At 39.4% G+C, this 19,069-nt stretch overlaps 2 protein-coding genes across 2 annotated transcripts; one reads left to right on the top strand and one right to left on the bottom strand.

Moving 5' to 3' along the window:
- Positions 1-681: 681 nt before the first annotated feature.
- On the top strand, positions 682-10,718 carry LOC140815042 (aspartate--tRNA ligase 2, cytoplasmic-like). Its single transcript, XM_073174147.1, has 7 exons — positions 682-843; positions 948-1,061; positions 1,500-1,790; positions 1,882-1,992; positions 2,241-2,294; positions 9,352-9,473; positions 9,704-10,718. Exons 2-7 carry the CDS (start codon positions 1,008-1,010, stop codon positions 9,834-9,836), a joined length of 765 nt encoding a protein of 254 aa, XP_073030248.1. The 5' UTR covers positions 682-843; positions 948-1,007; the 3' UTR covers positions 9,837-10,718.
- A 6,851-nt stretch (positions 10,719-17,569) lies between these two features.
- On the bottom strand, positions 17,570-18,022 carry LOC140814304 (uncharacterized). Its single transcript, XM_073173246.1, has one exon. The coding sequence runs from the start codon at positions 18,020-18,022 to the stop codon at positions 17,570-17,572; it is 453 nt and encodes a 150-aa protein (XP_073029347.1).
- Between the last annotated feature and the right edge of the window lie 1,047 nt (positions 18,023-19,069).

The raw sequence follows: 19,069 nt of genomic DNA, 5'->3' as shown, positions 1-19,069 counted from the left end.
AAGCTGAAGTTGTGTTTGACTTCAGTTGGTCTCCTGGACTAACAAAGGAGGTATGAGCTGCTGCACTGATGGTGTAAAGACATGATTGAAATCAAGTCTTCAAGTGGGAGAATTGTTAGGTGAGGTGTGGGGCCCACAATATAAAATAAAATAATATGAATCTCTTATCCCACATCGAAAGTTTTTTAAAGTTGAAGGAAGGGATTTGTTATAAATTGAGCCTTCCTTGTTTGCTTTTAGTATCCCAAAATCAAAAGCTTTTTAGCTTTGATAAAAAGAGAGTGCATAGAAAAAAAGAGTGTATTTTTTTTTGAGTGCGGGAATTCTCTTGTGTGAGTTAGAGAAAATATTTTTCTCGGTATACTCGGGTTGAGATCGTGAGATATTGAGTGTATTGGTGTATACATTTGTTGTAATATTTCTTCCGGTTATAAAAGTTTCAGCTCCATGGACGTAGCCTATATTGGGTGAACCACGTAAATCTTTGTGTTCTTATTGATTATTTTATTCCGCAAGTTTGAGTACTATTATCATCGTGGTAGGCATCGCTTCAGGGTAATTTCCCCAACAAAAACTATATTGTGGTGATTGTCAGGTAGTAAATCCCAAATTATATTTCACAGGCCTGAATTCTAAAGAAAAGAGTGACAGAGGGATTTTTCTTTCATTTGCCCTTTATAATAATCTATTTTATTTTCATTTAAATTTTGTTGAATTATTTGACTTCTGTAGGTGGAAATTCAAGTGAAGAAGCTTTATTGCGTCAACAAGGCGGTACCCACACTGCCTATTAATATTGAGGAAGCAGCAAGAAGTGAGATTGACATAGAAAACGCATTGCAGGTATTCTGGCTACTGTTCTTGATTTTACTTATGTAAGATCGTATTGATACTTAAATTTTGCTGCCTTTTTGTATGAATATTCTGAGTATCTTTTCTAAATGCAGGCAGGTGAACAGCTTGTTCGAGTTAATCAAGATACTCATTTGAATTTCAGAGTTCTTGACATGCGCACACCGGCCAATCAAGGAATTTTCCGTGTCCAATGCCAAGTTGAAAATGTATGTCTCGTTCTATTTGATTTTGTGCTCGTTTCTTCCCCCTGATTTTAGAAATTTTTTTTTTGCTGGACTTTGTTGCTAGGTCCTTAGAAAAAAAAGCTATTTGGTACTTTAAGTCCAGATTTGGAAATTGTATGCCTTTTGATTGGTTTTCCGTTTGGAAGGTTGCACCTATTCTGTTTCAGTGAGCTGGTCCAATTTGTTCCAGTTGTGTATATTGAGATTATCTGTTTTTGTAGTTTTTCCTTTTTGTATGATCTATTATATAAGTGTGTAGTGGTATGTCTAGATGGTCATTTTAATCTCGGGGAAGCCTTTTTTTTCTAACATTTTTCCTCATCATTTATGTTTTTGTCGACATTTGATGCATGATTGCTAAATTGAACACTACAATCCTATTGCTAACTGGCTAATAATGTTGTCCATGGGTTTGTGCAGATATTTAGACAGTTCCTATTATCTGAAGGTTTTGTTGGGATCCACACGCCTAAGTTGATTGCAGGTTCTAGTGAAGGTGGTTCGGCTGTTTTTAGATTGAATTACAAAGGAACACCTGCATGTCTGGCACAATCACCCCAGCTTCATAAACAAATGTCCATTTGTGGTGATTTTGGCAGAGTATTTGAGATCGGTCCAGTATTCAGAGCAGAGGACTCTTTTACACACAGACATTTGTGTGAATTTACAGGTCTTGATGTTGAAATGGAGATTAAGGAGCACTATTCAGAAGTATGTATTGTATTCTATTGTAGTGTATTATAGAGTGTTAGAACTTTTTGAATGTGACTTTGTGGATGATGGCCTGAGTTTATTTCTGCAGGTAATGGATATTGTTGATCGTTTATTTGTGGCGATGTTTGATTGTTTGAACGAGCATTGTTCAAAAGAGCTCGAAGCCATTAATAAACAATACCCTTTTGAGAAGCTGAAGGTACACTTTATTGATTATACACTGTTGTAATGTTGTTTGATCCCAACAATGACTGTGTTAATTACATGCTGTTGTAATATTGTTTGATCCCAACAATTTTATCATGTTATGACATAGTGCACAATAATTTTAGAGGAATAAAATAGTTGTTACACCCAAACAATGATTTAGACATATATTTCTCTTCTGACAAGCATATTTTCCAAGTTTTGTGTTAATACTTATTGTTAAATTTATTGAACATGCAGTACTTGCGAAATACTTTATGTCTCACCTTTGAAGAGGGGGTCCAAATGCTGAAGGTAAGAGGAGAAACCGACATTTATCTTGTTCCAAAGAGATTGTGCCCACATTTGTGGATTCATTATTAATGAAAGGTAACTTGTGTCTGGTAGTAGGAAAACATCGAGTCAAATGATTTTTCGAGAAAATAGTTTTCTGTGTTTTAGTTTCTTGAATACCTAATATGGATTGCAATCTTATGGTTCAAATCTTGAAATTTTACCATCACTTGATGATTCCAAATCTTAAATTTGATGCTGGAATAACTGTTGAATTTTGTTGCGAGCAAATCGTTGCCATTATTTCTATATTCATGGCAAAATAACTATATTGTGCAAGAGCTTATGTTTGGTCACAACTCACATGGGTTTTGATATCTTTTTCACTGATTGTAAAGGTTGTGCATTGTATTCATAATTTTGGACTACCATTTATGTTGATTGTACCAACACGTACTTGCGTAAATGTACTGTTTACTAGTGTCTTGTTCTTCTGGTTTCTGTTCTGTAGGATTTATTTTGTATGACAGACGCTAAAAATAATGAGAATAGCAGAATATGATGTAAAAATAGTAGATTTGTGTTTTATCAGAATTGGATGTTGTGCCAGATGTTACAACATCTCGGACAACATCTACATGCAGCGGAAAAATTAACTTTTATAACACAAATTCACTTGAAATAAATCGATAGACAAGATTAAATATGCACAAGTATAAATACTTGTGCGGTGCCTTATGGCAAAAATTAATCACTAGAAAACCACAATGTTTACACAAAAACCTATCACTAGTGATTGTACCAAAAATCAATTTCCTCAACACTTTGAGAAAATAAAGCTTTCTAAAAACTACCAACAATATTAAAACGTAAATAAGAAAGCAAAACTTGATCCCGGAAAACACGATCAATTAGATGTAATCTTCAGTCAACATCGTTACGGATGTTGTCTGTAGATGTTGGCAACATTCAGAGCAACGCGGGATCAACACTCTTCAAAACACAGCACGTCTCTTGAATAGGATTTTCTCTGAAATTCTGAACGTGCAAAAGTACATCAGTTATGCATTCATGAAAACCTCCAAGCGAAGTGTGAAAAACAAAACGTACGACTCCTCTTCAAAACAGCAACGCCTTTGTAGGATGTTTTTCTATGAGAACCATGACGTGCACAGTGCGTGTATATTGATTGAGAAGAGAGAGCAGCCGCATCAATGTCCTTGATCTCTTATATATAGACATAGACTTTATCTTCACAAAGGAAACCTATTTCACAAGGAAAGTGAGAGTTTGATAAGAAATAAACTCCTTTTAAACATTGATACCATATCTCCAAGATCTTTATCATAAATATAATATCTAGAAAATCTTTATCATAAAAATAATATCTAGAAAGGTAAAACCCAATATTCCACATAATATTATCAATATGAAATTAAATTCAAGGAAGATATTATATCACAATAAAATCTTAACTATCTAGAAAGGCAAAACCATAATTAAATATTATTCTCAATCAAATCTACAAGGAAAAGATAATATTAGGGAAATCAATTTACTATGGAAATTATATTTCCCTTCAATCTCCCCCTTTTTGCCTTTCTAGACAAAATCAAATCAAACTCAATTTTTCAGTTAATCTTCAGTGAACTCCCCCTTAATATGAGAATTTTTCTCCCCCTGAATAAAATCAAGTTAGTACGGATGTTGTTCGTTGTGTTGGCAACACCTGAGATAACACCTGCGAAAATCATTAACAGTTCATTAAAACAGTAAAAATCAGGGAAGCAGAACCTTAACAGAGTAGAACATTAAAAATGAAATCAAGCAAAGGCATCAGATAGATGGTATCATTTGATCCTTTCAATTCACAGTCCCCTGAGTCCTTTCAATTCACAGTCCCTTGAGTTTGAGTCACATCTTCTCCCCCTTTTTGTCTAGAATGGACATCTACCTCTATATCCAGATGATAGTCAGAAACTAAGTTCTCATAGGAGACAAGATCAGCTTTAGCCTGTAATCACTATCCAAAGTTACTGAGATAATTGCGCCAAAAATCATTTCAAAAAAAATTCCAGAATTGAAACCCACATCGAATTAACACCACTGAAACATCAAAGATCACAGATATTCAATTTTTCGTAAAATCTGGATTTTCATCGAACCTTCTTTGTCGAAATACCCATGTCCTCATGACACAACAATATTCACAATGACATGTTTATGCATGACCTATTTATGCCTAAGACAGAATGTAACAGAAATAGAAACATGAAAACAAATATGAGATATGTTCAGAAAAGAAATGTTGGCACAAATGTTGGCAACATCTTCTGACAACACGCACAATTCCAGAAAAACAATTTTGATTTTTTTTTTCTTCACACTTAAAGACTTGTCAACTTTCTGATCATAGAAGTGGTAGCTCCCACACTAGAAGAACGGTCTTCTTTAGGACTCCTCTAGGTAGCTTTTTCCATTTTCTTCTATTTTTGCCCTTTGTATTAAATTCAGAAGAGGTAGCTCCCACACTAAAAGCACAGTCTTCATTGGACTCTTTTAGGTAGCTTTTTCCCATCTTTTCTTCTGATACAGAGCATATGCATAATTGATTTTTCTTTTTACTCAATCTTTTCAAGTCACTTTTCGTATGGGACAATGTCATGGAGTACATGATCATCCTTCAACTATTTTGTGATTTAATCAGATTGTTAAGCATCTTCAAGTGTGCTAAGTTTAGATAGAACAAGAAATTGTAAGTGCACCAGAAGATTTATGCAACATTGTGATAACACATCATATAACAGTATGAATGCAAATGCAGTATGTCTAAGTCCTAGAAATGCACATGCATGTTGGGTGTTGTCCGAGATGTTGTAACATCTGAGACAACATCTATGAATGATCAGGCAGAACACATGCTGAAAGATTTCCTAAGGTTGGAGAACCTCTCAAAGTCTAATGCTTTTGTGAATATATCGGTCAATTGGTTATTTGTATCAACAAATTCCATCCGAATCAATCCTTTCTCTACTAGATCTCGAATAAAGTGATGAAGAAGGTCAATGTGTTTGGTTCGAGAGTGTTGTACTGGGTTTTTGAAATGTTTATTGCACTAGAATTATCACAGTATACAACTAAAGTTTCACTTGAAAGTCCATAGTATTCAATCATTTGATTCATCAACAAAAGATGAGTGCAACCACTTCCTGCTGCCACATATTTGGATTCAGCAGTTGAAAGTGACACAGAAAGAAACAAAATTATCAGCATGCTTTTGAGATGAGGAACCAAAGATTATATCATCAACATAGACTTGACAAATAAGAATCTCACCTTTAGATTTTTGAATAAAAAGAGTTTTGTCTACCTCACCTCGTTTGAAGCCAATTACCAGTAGATATTCACTCAATCTGTGAGTATAAGGAGCTCATGCAAATAAGTCCAGCCATTTTTCGATAATCCACTTTTTCTTTCTTTCGAGTTTGGACACCTTCATGCATACTTCCAATTATTTGAGATGATGGATGATTTTTCTGAATTTTACTTGGAATATTCTGTCCATCATCGTTATTCGTTCTGTCCTCAGCTTCAGTGACTTCAGTGTCAAGTGTTGTGTCAGATGTTGCAACATCTGGGGCAACATCTGCATTTTTCAGTATGATTGGAATTTCCAGTAGGTCTTCCACATTATCTTCAGCTGTTTTCTTTTTCAAATCTGCACAGTCATCAAAAACAACATTAATGGATTCCATAATAGTCCTAGTTCGTAAATTAAACATGCGGTAAGCTCGACTATTAGTTGCATATCCCAAAAACAAACACTTATCACTCTTTGAATCAAATTTTGCAAGTTTATTCTTGTCATTCAAAACATAGCACACACAACCAAAAACATGAAAATATTTCAGGTTAGGCTTCTTTCCCATAATTATCTCATACGATGTTATAGTCGAACCACTTCTCAAATACACCCTATTTGAAATGTGGCAAGCGGTGTTAAGGGCTTCTGCCCAAAAATGCTTTGAAATACACTTTGAAGTCAACATCACCCTTGCCATTTCTTGAAGTGTTCTATTCTTACATTCGGCTATCCTATTTTGGTGTGGTTTCTTTGGAGCATAAAATTCATGTGAAATACCTTTCTTGTCACAAAAAGATGAGAATGAGGAGTTTTCAAATTCCTTACCATGGTCGGTCCTTAGCCTTGTCACCTTCAAATTATGAAAGTTTGTAATCCTTGTGACCAATTTTTTAAATACATTGAAAGTGTCTGATTTCTCCCTAATGAAACTTATCCATGAAAACTGTGAGAAATCATCAACACAAACAAATGAATACTTCTTACCTCCAAAACTTTCCACTTCCACAGGACCCATAAGATTCATGTGTAGCAATTCGAGGCAACATGTTGTCTCAAAGTGGGGCAACATGTGATGTGACACGCGAGTTTGCTTACCCTTTTGACAGTCTCCACAAACATATGGTGTACTAGATGATAGGTTAGGCATACCTCGTACAGCATCGTACTTACTCAAATTCTTCAGGGTTTTGAAACTAGCATGTCCAAGTTTTTGATGCCATAGGTCGAGTTCGGTGATTTGCACATGTTTGCATGAAAGATCTTCACCTATTTGGTAGAAATTATCCGAAGACCTTGTACCTATCATAATGCACATATTAGTTTCATCAAAAACTTCACAAGTATGTCTATCAAACTTAACAAGCAAATTATCATCACACAATTGGCTTATGCTTATCAAATTCGAATTTAGTCCTTCAACATGAAGCACATTGTGGAGCTTTGGTAGTCCTTCCACATTCAAAGTTCCCTTTCCCACAATCTTTCCTTTAGCTCCCCCTCCATAGGTCACTCTACCACATTTTTGCTCAACATAATCGGTGAGATATTCTCGTGATCCCGTCATGTGGCGTGAGCTTCCACTATCAAAGTACCAATGACCTGCAGTATTAGTTTTCAACGAAGTATAGACAACTTTACAGTGAGTTTTTACCTTTGGGACCCAAATTTGTCTTACTGTAGGTCGATGGTAGGAGGTGTTGCGGAAAGTGTTGGACAACATTCGGGGCAACATCTGGCTCGACTTTCGATTCAAGCAGTCATCCCGGAGTTTAAAGCAATAGGGCCTGATATGTCCATGTTTAAAGCAGTAATGACATACGTACCTGCGTTTTCGTTTCTTAGAAATTGGTGCAGCAGTTTCTCTTTTTGATGAAAAGCTTTCGATTGGTGAATTGTATTGTGGTTGTGGAGAGGTATCAGCTTTTCCCTTCACGAAAACAGTAGACTTGGAGGATTCACCTATCTCAAACACACTGTCTTTGAACCCTAAGCCTTTCTTGTCATCTCCTCCCATCAAAAGTATGGATTCAAGCTTGGATGAGCTTGAGTTAAATTTGGACAAAGTTTCTGTTGCCTTTTGAAGCTCTTCTTTGGTCTTACCAAGTTCCAAATCCTTTTTGCTCAAAAGTACTTCAAGTTTGGCAACTACGACTTTTAGTTCAACGTTCTCCTTCATGAGACTTGAGTTCAACTTGTTTCTCTTGGTCCAATCTTCAAACAGCTCTTCATATAGCTTTTGCACACTCTCAAGAGTGAGTTCTTCATAATCAGCCTCTGATCCATCATCTCCACTCAAATTTCCAGAAGTTGTGGAGTTCAAACATACTGAATTTTTGCAGATGTTGCGGCCAGGTGTGGCAATACCTAGGGCAACACCTAAAGGATTCACTTGCAACCAGCGTTTTTCTTCATTCTTTGGTCGAAACTGTTGTTGGACAGGAGGTTTAGGAGCTGGTGGTCGAAGTGCTCTGTTTGCAAGTGATGTGTCCATTAAATATTTCTGTCAAAACAAAATAAAAACCAGAATCAGCACTTAGTATATCAAGAGTTGGCTCTGATACCACTTGTTAGGATTTATTTTGTATGACAGACGCTAAAAATAATGAGAATAGCAGAATATGATGTAAAAATAGTAGATTTGTGTTTTATCAGAATTGGATGTTGTGCCAGATGTTACAACATCTCGGACAACATCTACATGCAGCGGAAAAATTAACTTTTATAACACAAATTCACTTGAAATAAATCGATAGACAAGATTAAATATGCACAAGTATTTATACTTGTGCAGTGCCTTATGGCAAAAATTAATCACTAGAAAACCACAATGTTTACACAAAAACCTATCACTAGTGATTGTACCAAAAATCAATTTCCTCAACACTTTGAGAAAATAAAGCTTTCTAAAAACTACCAACAATATTAAAACGTAAATAAGAAAGCAAAACTTGATCCCGGAAAACACGATCAATTAGATGTAATCTTCAGTCAACATCGTTACGGATGTTGTCTGTAGATGTTGGCAACATTCAGAGCAACACGGGATCAACACTCTTCAAAACACAGCACGTCTCTTGAATAGGATTTTCTCTGAAATTCTGAACGTGCAAAAGTGCATCAGTTATGCATTCATGAAAACCTCCAAGCGAAGTGTGAAAAACAAAACGGACGACTCCTCTTCAAAACAGCAACGCCTTTGTAGGATGTTTTTCTATGAGAACCATGACGTGCACAGTGCGTGTATATTGATTGAGAAGAGATAGCAGCCGCATCAATGTCCTTGATCTCTTATATATAGACATAGACTTTATCTTCACAAAGGAAACCTATTTCACAAGGAAAGTGAGAGTTTGATAAGAAATAAACTCCTTTTTAACATTGATATCATATCTCCAAGATCTTTATCATAAATATAATATCTAGAAAATCTTTATCATAAAAATAATATCTAGAAAGGTAAAACCCAATATTCCACATAATATTATCAATATGAAATTAAATTCAAGGAAGATATTATATCACAATAAAATCTTAACTATCTAGAAAGGCAAAACCATAATTAAATATTATTCTCAATCAAATCTACAAGGAAAAGATAATATTAGGGAAATCAATTTACTGTGGAAATTATATTTCCCTTCATGTTCTATGCTGGCTACTGCCTTTGAGGCTTTGAATCTTTGCCTCACATTTTACAGATTTTGAATTAATTAGGAAGCAGGTTCTTATAATTTTCACGTGTTTTCGCTTATGCAAGAGGCTGGAGTCGAAATTGATCCTCTTGGTGATCTTAACACAGAATCAGAGAGAAAACTTGGCCAGCTTGTTCTGGAGAATTATGCTGGTTTTTGCTTGTTTTTTCTCTTCATTTTACTTCTTCGTTCTGATCTGACCATACAGAACGTGCTGCTGATAGATAAAGATTCACGAAAGTGGAAAATTCTACAGATACTATAATCATCGCAGGCTGTGAAACCATTTTGTTTTCATTTCATCTCGCATGTTCCTCTTATATTCTTTGACCATTTCTTCCTCGTTTCACTTTTGTTTACCCTTCTGACTGTAGGTATGGCACTGAGTTCTACATGCTTCATCGTTATCCTCTGGCTGTTCGACCATTCTATACGATGCCATGTTATGATAATCCGAGTAATATTTACTCATTCGAGGTAAATCTAGTTACATTTCAAGTACTTTAGTGAAGGGAAATCGTATCAAAACTGCTAAACGATTGAAATGCTGAAATACTGCTGATAAATTTGTCAGTTGCTTCCAAAATTAAATTTTCAGTATCTCTCAACTGTTTCCATGATATTTTGTTTAAAAGAAGTTGCCATAAATGCTGAATTTGTGGATAGAAGCACAATACCCCGCCAACCTCTCGGGAGAAGCTGCTCATACTCCATGCTATGGTCTATGTTCTTCGTTGTTGAGATGTGGTCTCTTTCCAATGTCTCACACTCATTTTACCCTCTCAGGCGAAGAAATAATATCAGGAGCTCAGCGTGTCCATGTGCCCGAGTATTTGTCTGAACGCGCGCGCAAGCATGTGGAATTGATGTCAAGACGATATCAACATACATCGACTCCTTCAGGAACTTAAAAAAACTGAAGTTATATGCTATGAATGGAATAAGCTAATGGCTAATGATCGAGTCCAAGTCATATTGGCTGTGTGCGGGGTAGGACTTTCTCAGGGGGGCAAAGTTTACTATTTTATAAAAAGCATATATAGAATTTGAAATGTTTTTATATTAGGGGGCGAATAGCCCCTGCTTCTCTCCTACTGGATCACCTCTCTAGACGAGTCTTAATTTATTTTTATTTTCAAAAATTGAGATGGTTTTCATCATGTCATATTCATCGTAGTTATGGAGCACCTCCTCATGGTGGATTTGGAGTCGGTTTGGAGCGTGTGGTGATGTTGTTCTGTGCACTTAACAACATCCAAAAGACGTCACTTTTCCCTCGCGACCCTCAAAGGATTGCTCCGTGATTCTTGTATGTTAATCTATTGGTTTCATATTCATCTTCCATGTTTCCTCGTTTTCCCATTGCTAATACATTTATGGAAATTAACATTGTCTGGCTACTCTCAAGGTCGGCGTCTCCCTTGAACACTGGGCAACGGTTCTTACGAAGGGACTCATAATGATACTTGATCTCATTCTGTGCCGGTGGTGGTTGTGGCTGCTGATTACCGTTACCATTGGGGTTTCCCAAACCCTGGATAGTTGTTGCCACTATGGTGGCTATAGCCATTAAATCTACTTGGCTCAGGCCCACTCTGGGTGGTGGATTGCCGTCAGCATTTGGATCTTCATCATTGTTGTTGCGGTTGTTAACGTTTGCGTATCGCGGGTTGCGATTGTTTCGGGGAGGTCTTCCGGCCATCTCCTACAAGCGTACAAGTTTCAAAGATATTTGTTGCACAAACTGATAGAATTCATTGAATAATTTGTGCGAAAATAAATTGACGCCAACAAGTAATCGAAATAACAACTTTTATTGATTTCTCAAATAAACATAAACAACTGAATGAGAATTTACTGTAATGGAAAATAGCAAAAACGGAAATAAATTAAAAATGGTTCACTAAAATATTCTAATCTGCTATCTCTCCATTCCCCACGGCTACGTCAGGTGGGGCTTCTTCCTCCTCGGGATCTTCCTCCGTCACATCCGGGTCTAAAAACTCTGCCAGCTGCACCTGCAGGCCTTGATTCTCCGATTCTAATTCAGCAATCTGTTCCCTATGAGTCAGAATCTTCCCTATCGCGTTGTCCAACTCATTCTTTGCACGCGCGTAGTTTGCTTGATCCTTCTGGATGAGTGCCTTCTCCCTTGCCTTCCTTTCGTCTATCTCCTTTGATAGCCTTTGGTTATTTTCTGACAATTGCATGACCACCTTCCAGGACTCTTCCATTCTCTCCTTATCTCTTACCCGTGCGTGACGAGCTTCAGCCAATTCTACGGTACGTCGGTCCAATTCATCCATAGCTTGTTTAGTTTGGCCCCTCGTCAGTTGTAATGACTCTCGTAGTTCGCCGTTATCTTCATTAACGAGTTGGAACATCTCATATACCTGATCGATCCTCTTTTCTGCTGCCAATAGCTTGGTAGTCAGATCCTCCAGTTGCTTCCTCCTCTCCAGATTGCTAGCTCTCAGCCTCCTAACCTTCCTATCGTGGCGTGCTAGAGCCAAATCATCTAAACGTATAAGAGACTGAGCGCGCGTGCGAGGTCGGGGACTGTCTAGCTGAAACGTCTCTCTATGAGTAATCGAAGCTACACTCTTACGGGCAGTTAAACGTATGCGAGCCATTTCCTGGAAAAAAGAAATGCTCAGAATATCAAAAATAGGACAGAATAAAATATCAGAGTCATATAGAGTCAAATAAAGGAAAATAAATAAAACCTTTCGAAAATTTCCAAAAATGGAAAGTTTCGAGATAGACATATGGATTCGAAGCATATGTCGAGAGGATTCCAGAACAGTTGACGGAATCGAATTCGGAGTTTCCTACGAAAAGTTATAGGAGTTACGAAACTTTCCTAAAACGGCAAAATCGAGGTTTCGGAGGCCTAAACGAAGGAATTTCGCGATTTTGCGCTGTAGCTCCCAATTAGGGTGGGGAGTCTTGATCGTTGGGCCGTTTTGGAGGGGATAGCATTGGCCGATTTTTAAAATTCCATCGAAAGTTTTTCTGAACAATTTTCTTCCCAACCGGATTATGAACCTGGCGGCTCTGATACCACTTAAATGTCACGCCCCGAGACCGGGGTTAGTCGACACCGGCATTATCTTGCAATCACATAATTGCAAAACAACTAGCCTCGTAGTACAGCATATACCAAACCTGTTTATTATCATAAATTTCCCAAAATTTCAACGTCTTTACAACTCAGAAAGAAATAGAAACATGCGGAAGCGTAAATACGTAATACTGAAATCATAAGACTGAATAATTAATCGGTCACGAATTTGTGAGGCCCGGGGCCGAAGAGGGCGGGGGGTGAACGCCGGTGCCATCAGTTGCACGGAAAATGAGCGGCTCCTGGCAGGCTTCTAGGTGAAGGGAACATGAATGAACCGACCCACACGGGAATGAGAGGGATTCTGAGACTATGCAATGTAATTTACTGAACAGTTGAAGAGGGCTTAAAAGATTTGATTGGTACTACTCATATCACGAAGGTGCATCTTCTTTTCGGTAACTCATCACATAAGAACTCCAAAGTTAAGCGTGCTAGACTTGGTGCAATTTTGGGATGGGTGACCTCCTGGGAAGTTTCCCAGGGTGCGTGTGAGTGAGGACATAAGCACGCTGGAAAGACCCGTCTTGATACAGTGAGGACAGTCGTCGAATCTGGGGCGTTACAAGTGGTATCAGAGCCGACCTCTCTTAGTACGGTGTGGTTCGGGGACGAACCAAGCGGAAACTGGTGGGCATGTGAGGCCCGGGGCCGAAGAGGGCGGGGGGTGAACGCCGGTGCCATCAGTTGCACGGACAATGAGCGGCTCCTGGCAGGCTTCTAGGTGAAGGAAACATGAATGAACCGACCCACACGGGAATGAGAGGGATTCTGAGACTGGGCAATGTAATTGACTGAACAGTTGAAGAGGGCTTAAAAGATTTGATTGGTACTACTCATATCACGAAGGTGCATCTTCTTTTCGGTAGCTCATCACATAAGAACTCCAAAGTTAAGCGTGCTTGACTTGGTGCAATTTTGGGATGGGTGACCTCCTGGGAAGTTTCCCAGGGTGCGTGTGAGTGAGGACATAAGCACGCTGGAAAGACCCGTCTTGATACATTGAGGACAGTCGTCGAATCTGGGGCGTTACAGAATTAGACTGCTTCTTCACCATCCCCAAAAGTATTCTTGCTCCTCATCCTCAATTTGATTCTCATTCTTATCTGGGTGGGAAAGTAATAGGTGAGTATTTTGGGGAAAATACTCAGTAAATGGGACCAATCGTGCATGAAAAATATCGAGGTTATACATATAAACGAATTATCACAATTTCAATATTTAGCATGTCGAATCAGATACAAAAAAAAACGGATACAACACTGAAATCATCTCATTTTCTATGGTTTTTAACTGATCAGTCCACTATATGTTACTCCTCTAAGGGGCGAGGTCAAAGGAACGGTTATTATAACCCACCGCATCAGGGTCTAAACAAAGATTTCAAAGTTCGGAATTTCCTTTACCATTTCTAATTCGAATCATTACAGTGCTTTACAAATACTCAACATGCTTTCAATAAACGAAAATTCCAAAAGGGTTACATACGAAGCAGAACGAATATATCATGCCGATATAATTTTCAAAGTCATAGCTATTTTCGAAATATATTATGTCAATTGAAATAGTAGCAAAAACCCACTTACAGTATTCTGACTGCTCAAGGAAACGTAAACGTGAACGGTGAGATTGCGGCAGAGCTTTGTTACTAGAGGGCGAAGAGATTCGAGAATACGGTGCTGCTAGAGAGGATTTCGAGAATTTGGATGTGCAATTTTCGAATGAGGAGCCTTCCTTTTTAAAGGCACGAATAATCTTCTACAAGGTAAGCTCTGAAGTCGCTCCACGAATGACGCTGCGTTGATGGCTCCACGAATGACGCTGATGGCTTAATCAATGGGTGATTGCACTAACCTCTCCCGGATGAATGTGGCCACTTTTTGGTTCAAGGTGCTCACTCGAGATTTATGCTGAAATGGAGTATTTTGGCTGTATGAGTTCCTCCACAATTGGTGCACTTCCATAGTGCATGGTCTTCACATTCTCCCCTCCTTAATGTAAGTTTCGTCCTCGAAACTTGGATTATCTTGTCCTTCGAAAAGGTAAGGGTAATGGTTTCTCATTTTCTCTTCGAGTTCCCAAGTGGCTTCTCTTTCGGTGTGATTGGACCATTGTACTTTGACGTATGGAATCGTTCGTCGTCTTAGCACTTGGTCTTTGGCATCCACAATTCTGATCGGGACTTCCTTATAAGTAAGGCCTTCATTCAAGTCTCCCTCGATTAAGAGTGGTTCAGCTTCGAGGATGTGGCTTGGATCCGAAACATATCTTCTTAGTTGTGACACTTGGAAAACATTATGGATTCTAGACATACTCGGTGGGAGTGCCAATCTGTATGCAAGTGTCCCACTTTCCCTAGAATTTCAAAAGGTCCAACATATCTAGGGTTCAGTTTCCCGGGTTTGTTGAATCGAACCACACCTTTCATTGGTGATACTTTCAAGTATGCTTTATCTCCCGCTATGAATTCCACTGGTCTTCTTTTCAAATCAGCCCAACTTTTCTGTCGGTCTTGTGCCACTTTAAGTCTCTCCTTGATTATAGCGATTTTATCCACTTTTTCTTGGATCAATTCGGGTCCAGTGATGGCCTTTTCTCCTACTTCATCCCAATCCAGTGGTGACCGACATTTTCGCCCATACAGAGCTTCATACGACGCCATTCCGATGCTGCTGTGAAAACTGTTATTGTAAGCAAACTCAATCAAAGGTAAATGTTCACTCCAATTACCGCTAAAGTCTAGGGCACATGCTCTCAGCATATCTTCTAAAGTTTGAATTGTCCTCTCTGTTTGACCATCGGTCTGAGGGTGGTTGGCCGTACTAAGGGTGACCTTAGTTCCCATGGCTTGTTGAAAACTCTTCCAAAAAAGAGATACAAACCTCGGGTCTCTGTCTGACAAGATGCTGGCTGGAACCCCATGTAATCGTACGATGTTATTCATGTACAATGTGGCTAGCTTGTCCAAATTATAGTTCATGCGGACTGGTAAGAAATGCGCAGATTTTGTGAGTCTATCTACGATTACCCAGATGCCATCATGGCTTTCTCTAGACTTTGGTAACCCAACCACAAAGTCCATGGAGATATGTTCCCATTTCCATTCTGGAATTTCTAGACGTTGAAGAAGTCCTCCCGGTCTTTGGTGCTCTGCTTTGACCTGTTGGCACACAAGACATTTGGAAACAAATATCGCAACATCCTTTTTCATTCCACTCCACCAGAAATTCTTCTTTAGGTCTGTGTACATCTTTGTACTGCCAGGATGGACTGAAAATTTCGACTTATGTGCTTCTGACATTACTTCTTGTCGAAGGTTATCTATGTCTGGTACGCACAATCGTCCTTTCATCCAAAGGACTCTTTTGTCGTCGATCTGAGTATCTTGAGACTTTGCTTCCATAGCTTGTTCCTTAAGTTTTACTAGAACTGGGTCTCGATCCTGGTTCAACTTGACGATTTCTCACAGACATGGTTGAGCGGAGAGTGCAGCTAAGGCAACCTTACTCATATTCCTCCGACTCAAAGCATCAGCTACTTTGTTTGCCTTACCTGGATGGTAGCTTATAGTCAAGTCGTAATCCTTCACAGCTCAATCCATCGTCTTTGCCTCATATTTAATTCCTTTTGGGTGAACAAGTATTTGAGGCTCTGGTGGTCCGTGAAGATTTCGCACTTGGAGCCATAGAGATAATGTCTCCATACCTTCAAAGCAAAGACGACTGCTGCCAGTTCGAGGTCGTGGGTGGGATAATTTCGTTCGTGCGGCTTCAACTGCCTTGATGCATAGGCAATCACTCTTCCTTCTTGCATGAGTACACATCCCAACCCTTCCTTCGATGCGTCACTGTAGATGGTGAAATCCTTATCTTCAATGGGCAAGACTAACACTGATGTAGACGCGAGCTTTTCTTTCAATGTCTGAAAACTTTTCTCGCAGTTGTCATCCCAAATGAATTTAGAATTCTTTTGAGTAAGCCTTGTTAATGGTACGGCTATGGAAGAGAATCCTTCAACGAATTTCCTGTAATAGCCTGCCAATCCAAGAAAGCTTCTAATGTCTGTGGCGTTTCTCGGTTTCGGCCAATCTTGAATTGACTCCACTTTCTTTGGATCCACTGATACTCCTACTTCCGATATCACATGCCCTAAAAAGGACACACTGTTTAGCCAGAATTCGCATTTCTTGAACTTGGCATAGAGTTCTTTCTCCCTTAAAGTTTGTAGAGTGAGGCGGAGATGCTCTTCGTGATCTTCTTTGCTAGGAGAGTAGACAAGGATGTCATCAATGAATACCACTATGAACCGATCCAGGAACGGCTTGAATACTCTGTTCATTAGGTCCATAAAGGCTGCTGGTGCGTTTGTCAGACCAAAAGGCATCACTGTGAATTCGTAGTGTCCATACCTTGTCCGAAAGGCCGTCTTTGGGATGTCTTCAGCCCTGACCTTCAATTGGTGGTAGCTCGTTCTCAAATCCAATTTGGAAAATACTGTGGCTCCCTTAAGCTGATCAAACAGGTCATCTATTCTCGGAAGAGGGTACTTGTTCTTGATATTGATCTTATTCAATTCCCTATAGTCAATGCACAGTCTCCTGCTCCCGTCTTTCTTCTTGACAAAAAGTACTGGAGCTCCCCATGGAGACGCACTTGGTCGAATCTGCTTTTTGTCTAGCAATTCTTGAAGTTGCTCCTTTAGCTCCTTAAGTTCAGCTGGTGCCATTCTGTACGGTGCCTTGGAGATGGGTGCCGCTTCGGGCACTAAATTGATTTCGAACCCAATTTCTCGATCCGGGACTGTCCCTGGTAGTTCCTCTGGAAAGACGTCTGGGAAATCTCGCACGATAGGGATGTCCCCCGGTTTAAGTTCAATATCTTCCTTTACTACGTTAACCGTTGCTAGATAGATATGTGCTCCAGATTTCATGGCTTTCCATGCTTGGGATGCGGAAAGAAGTGACTTCCGTTCCTTGGATTTGCCATGATACACGACCTCTTTTTGGTTCGGGGTTTTCGGAGCCTAACACTCTTTCCCTTGCAATCTACCATCGCATTGTTTCTTGCTAACCAATCCATTCCTAAGATGATATCGAACTCCACCATGTTCAGTTGTATCAATTCTGCTTGGAATATGTGCTCATTGATACAGATTTTACACTTTCGGTGCATTCTGTGTGTTCGACTGTCTTACTAGTAGGAGTCGCTACTCTAAATGGTTCAACTAGTAATTCAGGCGTAAGCCCTAATTTCTTAGTGAACCTCTTAGATATAAATGAATGAGTAGCACCACTATCAAATAACACATAAGCTGGAATTTCATTGACAAAAATGGTACCTGCCACGACATCGTTTGCATCATCTGCTTCTTCTTGGGTTATTGCAAACACACGAGCGTTGGGCTTATTCTCCCTTGGCTTGTTGGGGTTAGCATCAGCATTAGGCTTGGTACTTCTCTTCAATGGCTCGGGGCAATTAGCAATTCGATGCACTAATTTCCCACAATTGAAACATGCTCCCGTCTGTCGGTGGCATTCTCCAGAATGACGATTATTACATTTGGGGCACATCTTTGGTTCTTGGTAAGTTGGGTGGGACGAAGCACCTTTGAAGGATCCACTGGACTGATTCGGTCTCTTGAATGGTGGCTTCCCCTGAGATTACTGTCCAGTAAGAGGTCGCTTATTCTTGTTCTCGTTCTCCCGACGCTTGATATCCGTCTCAGCTCTTATCGCTGCTCCCATTAAATCAGCAAAGCTTGTAGGTTGGTAAACTGCTAAGGATGACTGGATACGGCTGATCAAACCCTTCTTGTATCTGTGCATCTTTAGAACTTCATCTGCCATGATTGTCGGGGCATAAGTTCCAAGGTCATTGAATTGGGAGGTTTAATCTACCACTGACATGTCTAGAGTTTGCGAGAAGTTCTCAAACTCGCTCAGTTTCTGAAGTCTGACTTCTGCTGGGAAATACTGTTTGAGAAAGACATCTCTGAATTGTTGCCAAGTGATTGCTCCGGCGGCTGTCGGGGTAGGTGAGACGGTTTCCCACCACTTGCTTGCCTTATCCTCCAGGAATGGCACTATCACCTCTACTTTAAGTGCCTCAGGTATCTCTAGCAGTCGTAGTTGAGTTTCCACGCTTTTCAACCAACTCTGGCTACTCTCAGGGTCGGCGTCTCCCTTGAACACTGGGCAACGGTTCTTACGAAGGGACTCATAATGATACTTGATCCCATTCTGTGCCGGTGGTGGTTGTGGCTGCTGATTACCGTTACCACTGGGGTTTTCCAAACCCTGGATAGTTGTTGCCACTATGGTGGCTATAGCCATTAAATCTACTTGGCTCAGGCCCACTCTGGGAGGTGGATTGCCGTCAGCATTCGGATCTTCATCATTGTTGTTGCGGTTGTTAACGTTTGCGTATCGCGGGTTGCGATTGTTTCGGGGAGGTCTTCTGGCCATCTCCTACAAGCGTACAAGTTTCTAAGATATTTGTTGCACAAACTGATAGAATTCATTGAATAATTTGTGCGAAAATAAATTGACGCCAACAAGTAATCGAAATAACAACTTTTATTGATTTCTCAAATAAACATAAACAACTGAATGAGAATT

Source organism: Primulina eburnea, chromosome 15 (genome assembly GCF_022965805.1).
Source record: "Primulina eburnea isolate SZY01 chromosome 15, ASM2296580v1, whole genome shotgun sequence".
NCBI lineage: Eukaryota > Viridiplantae > Streptophyta > Magnoliopsida > Lamiales > Gesneriaceae > Primulina > Primulina eburnea.
Note: the sequence above shows the minus strand (reverse complement) of the source record. Positions and strands in the feature narration are given on the sequence as shown.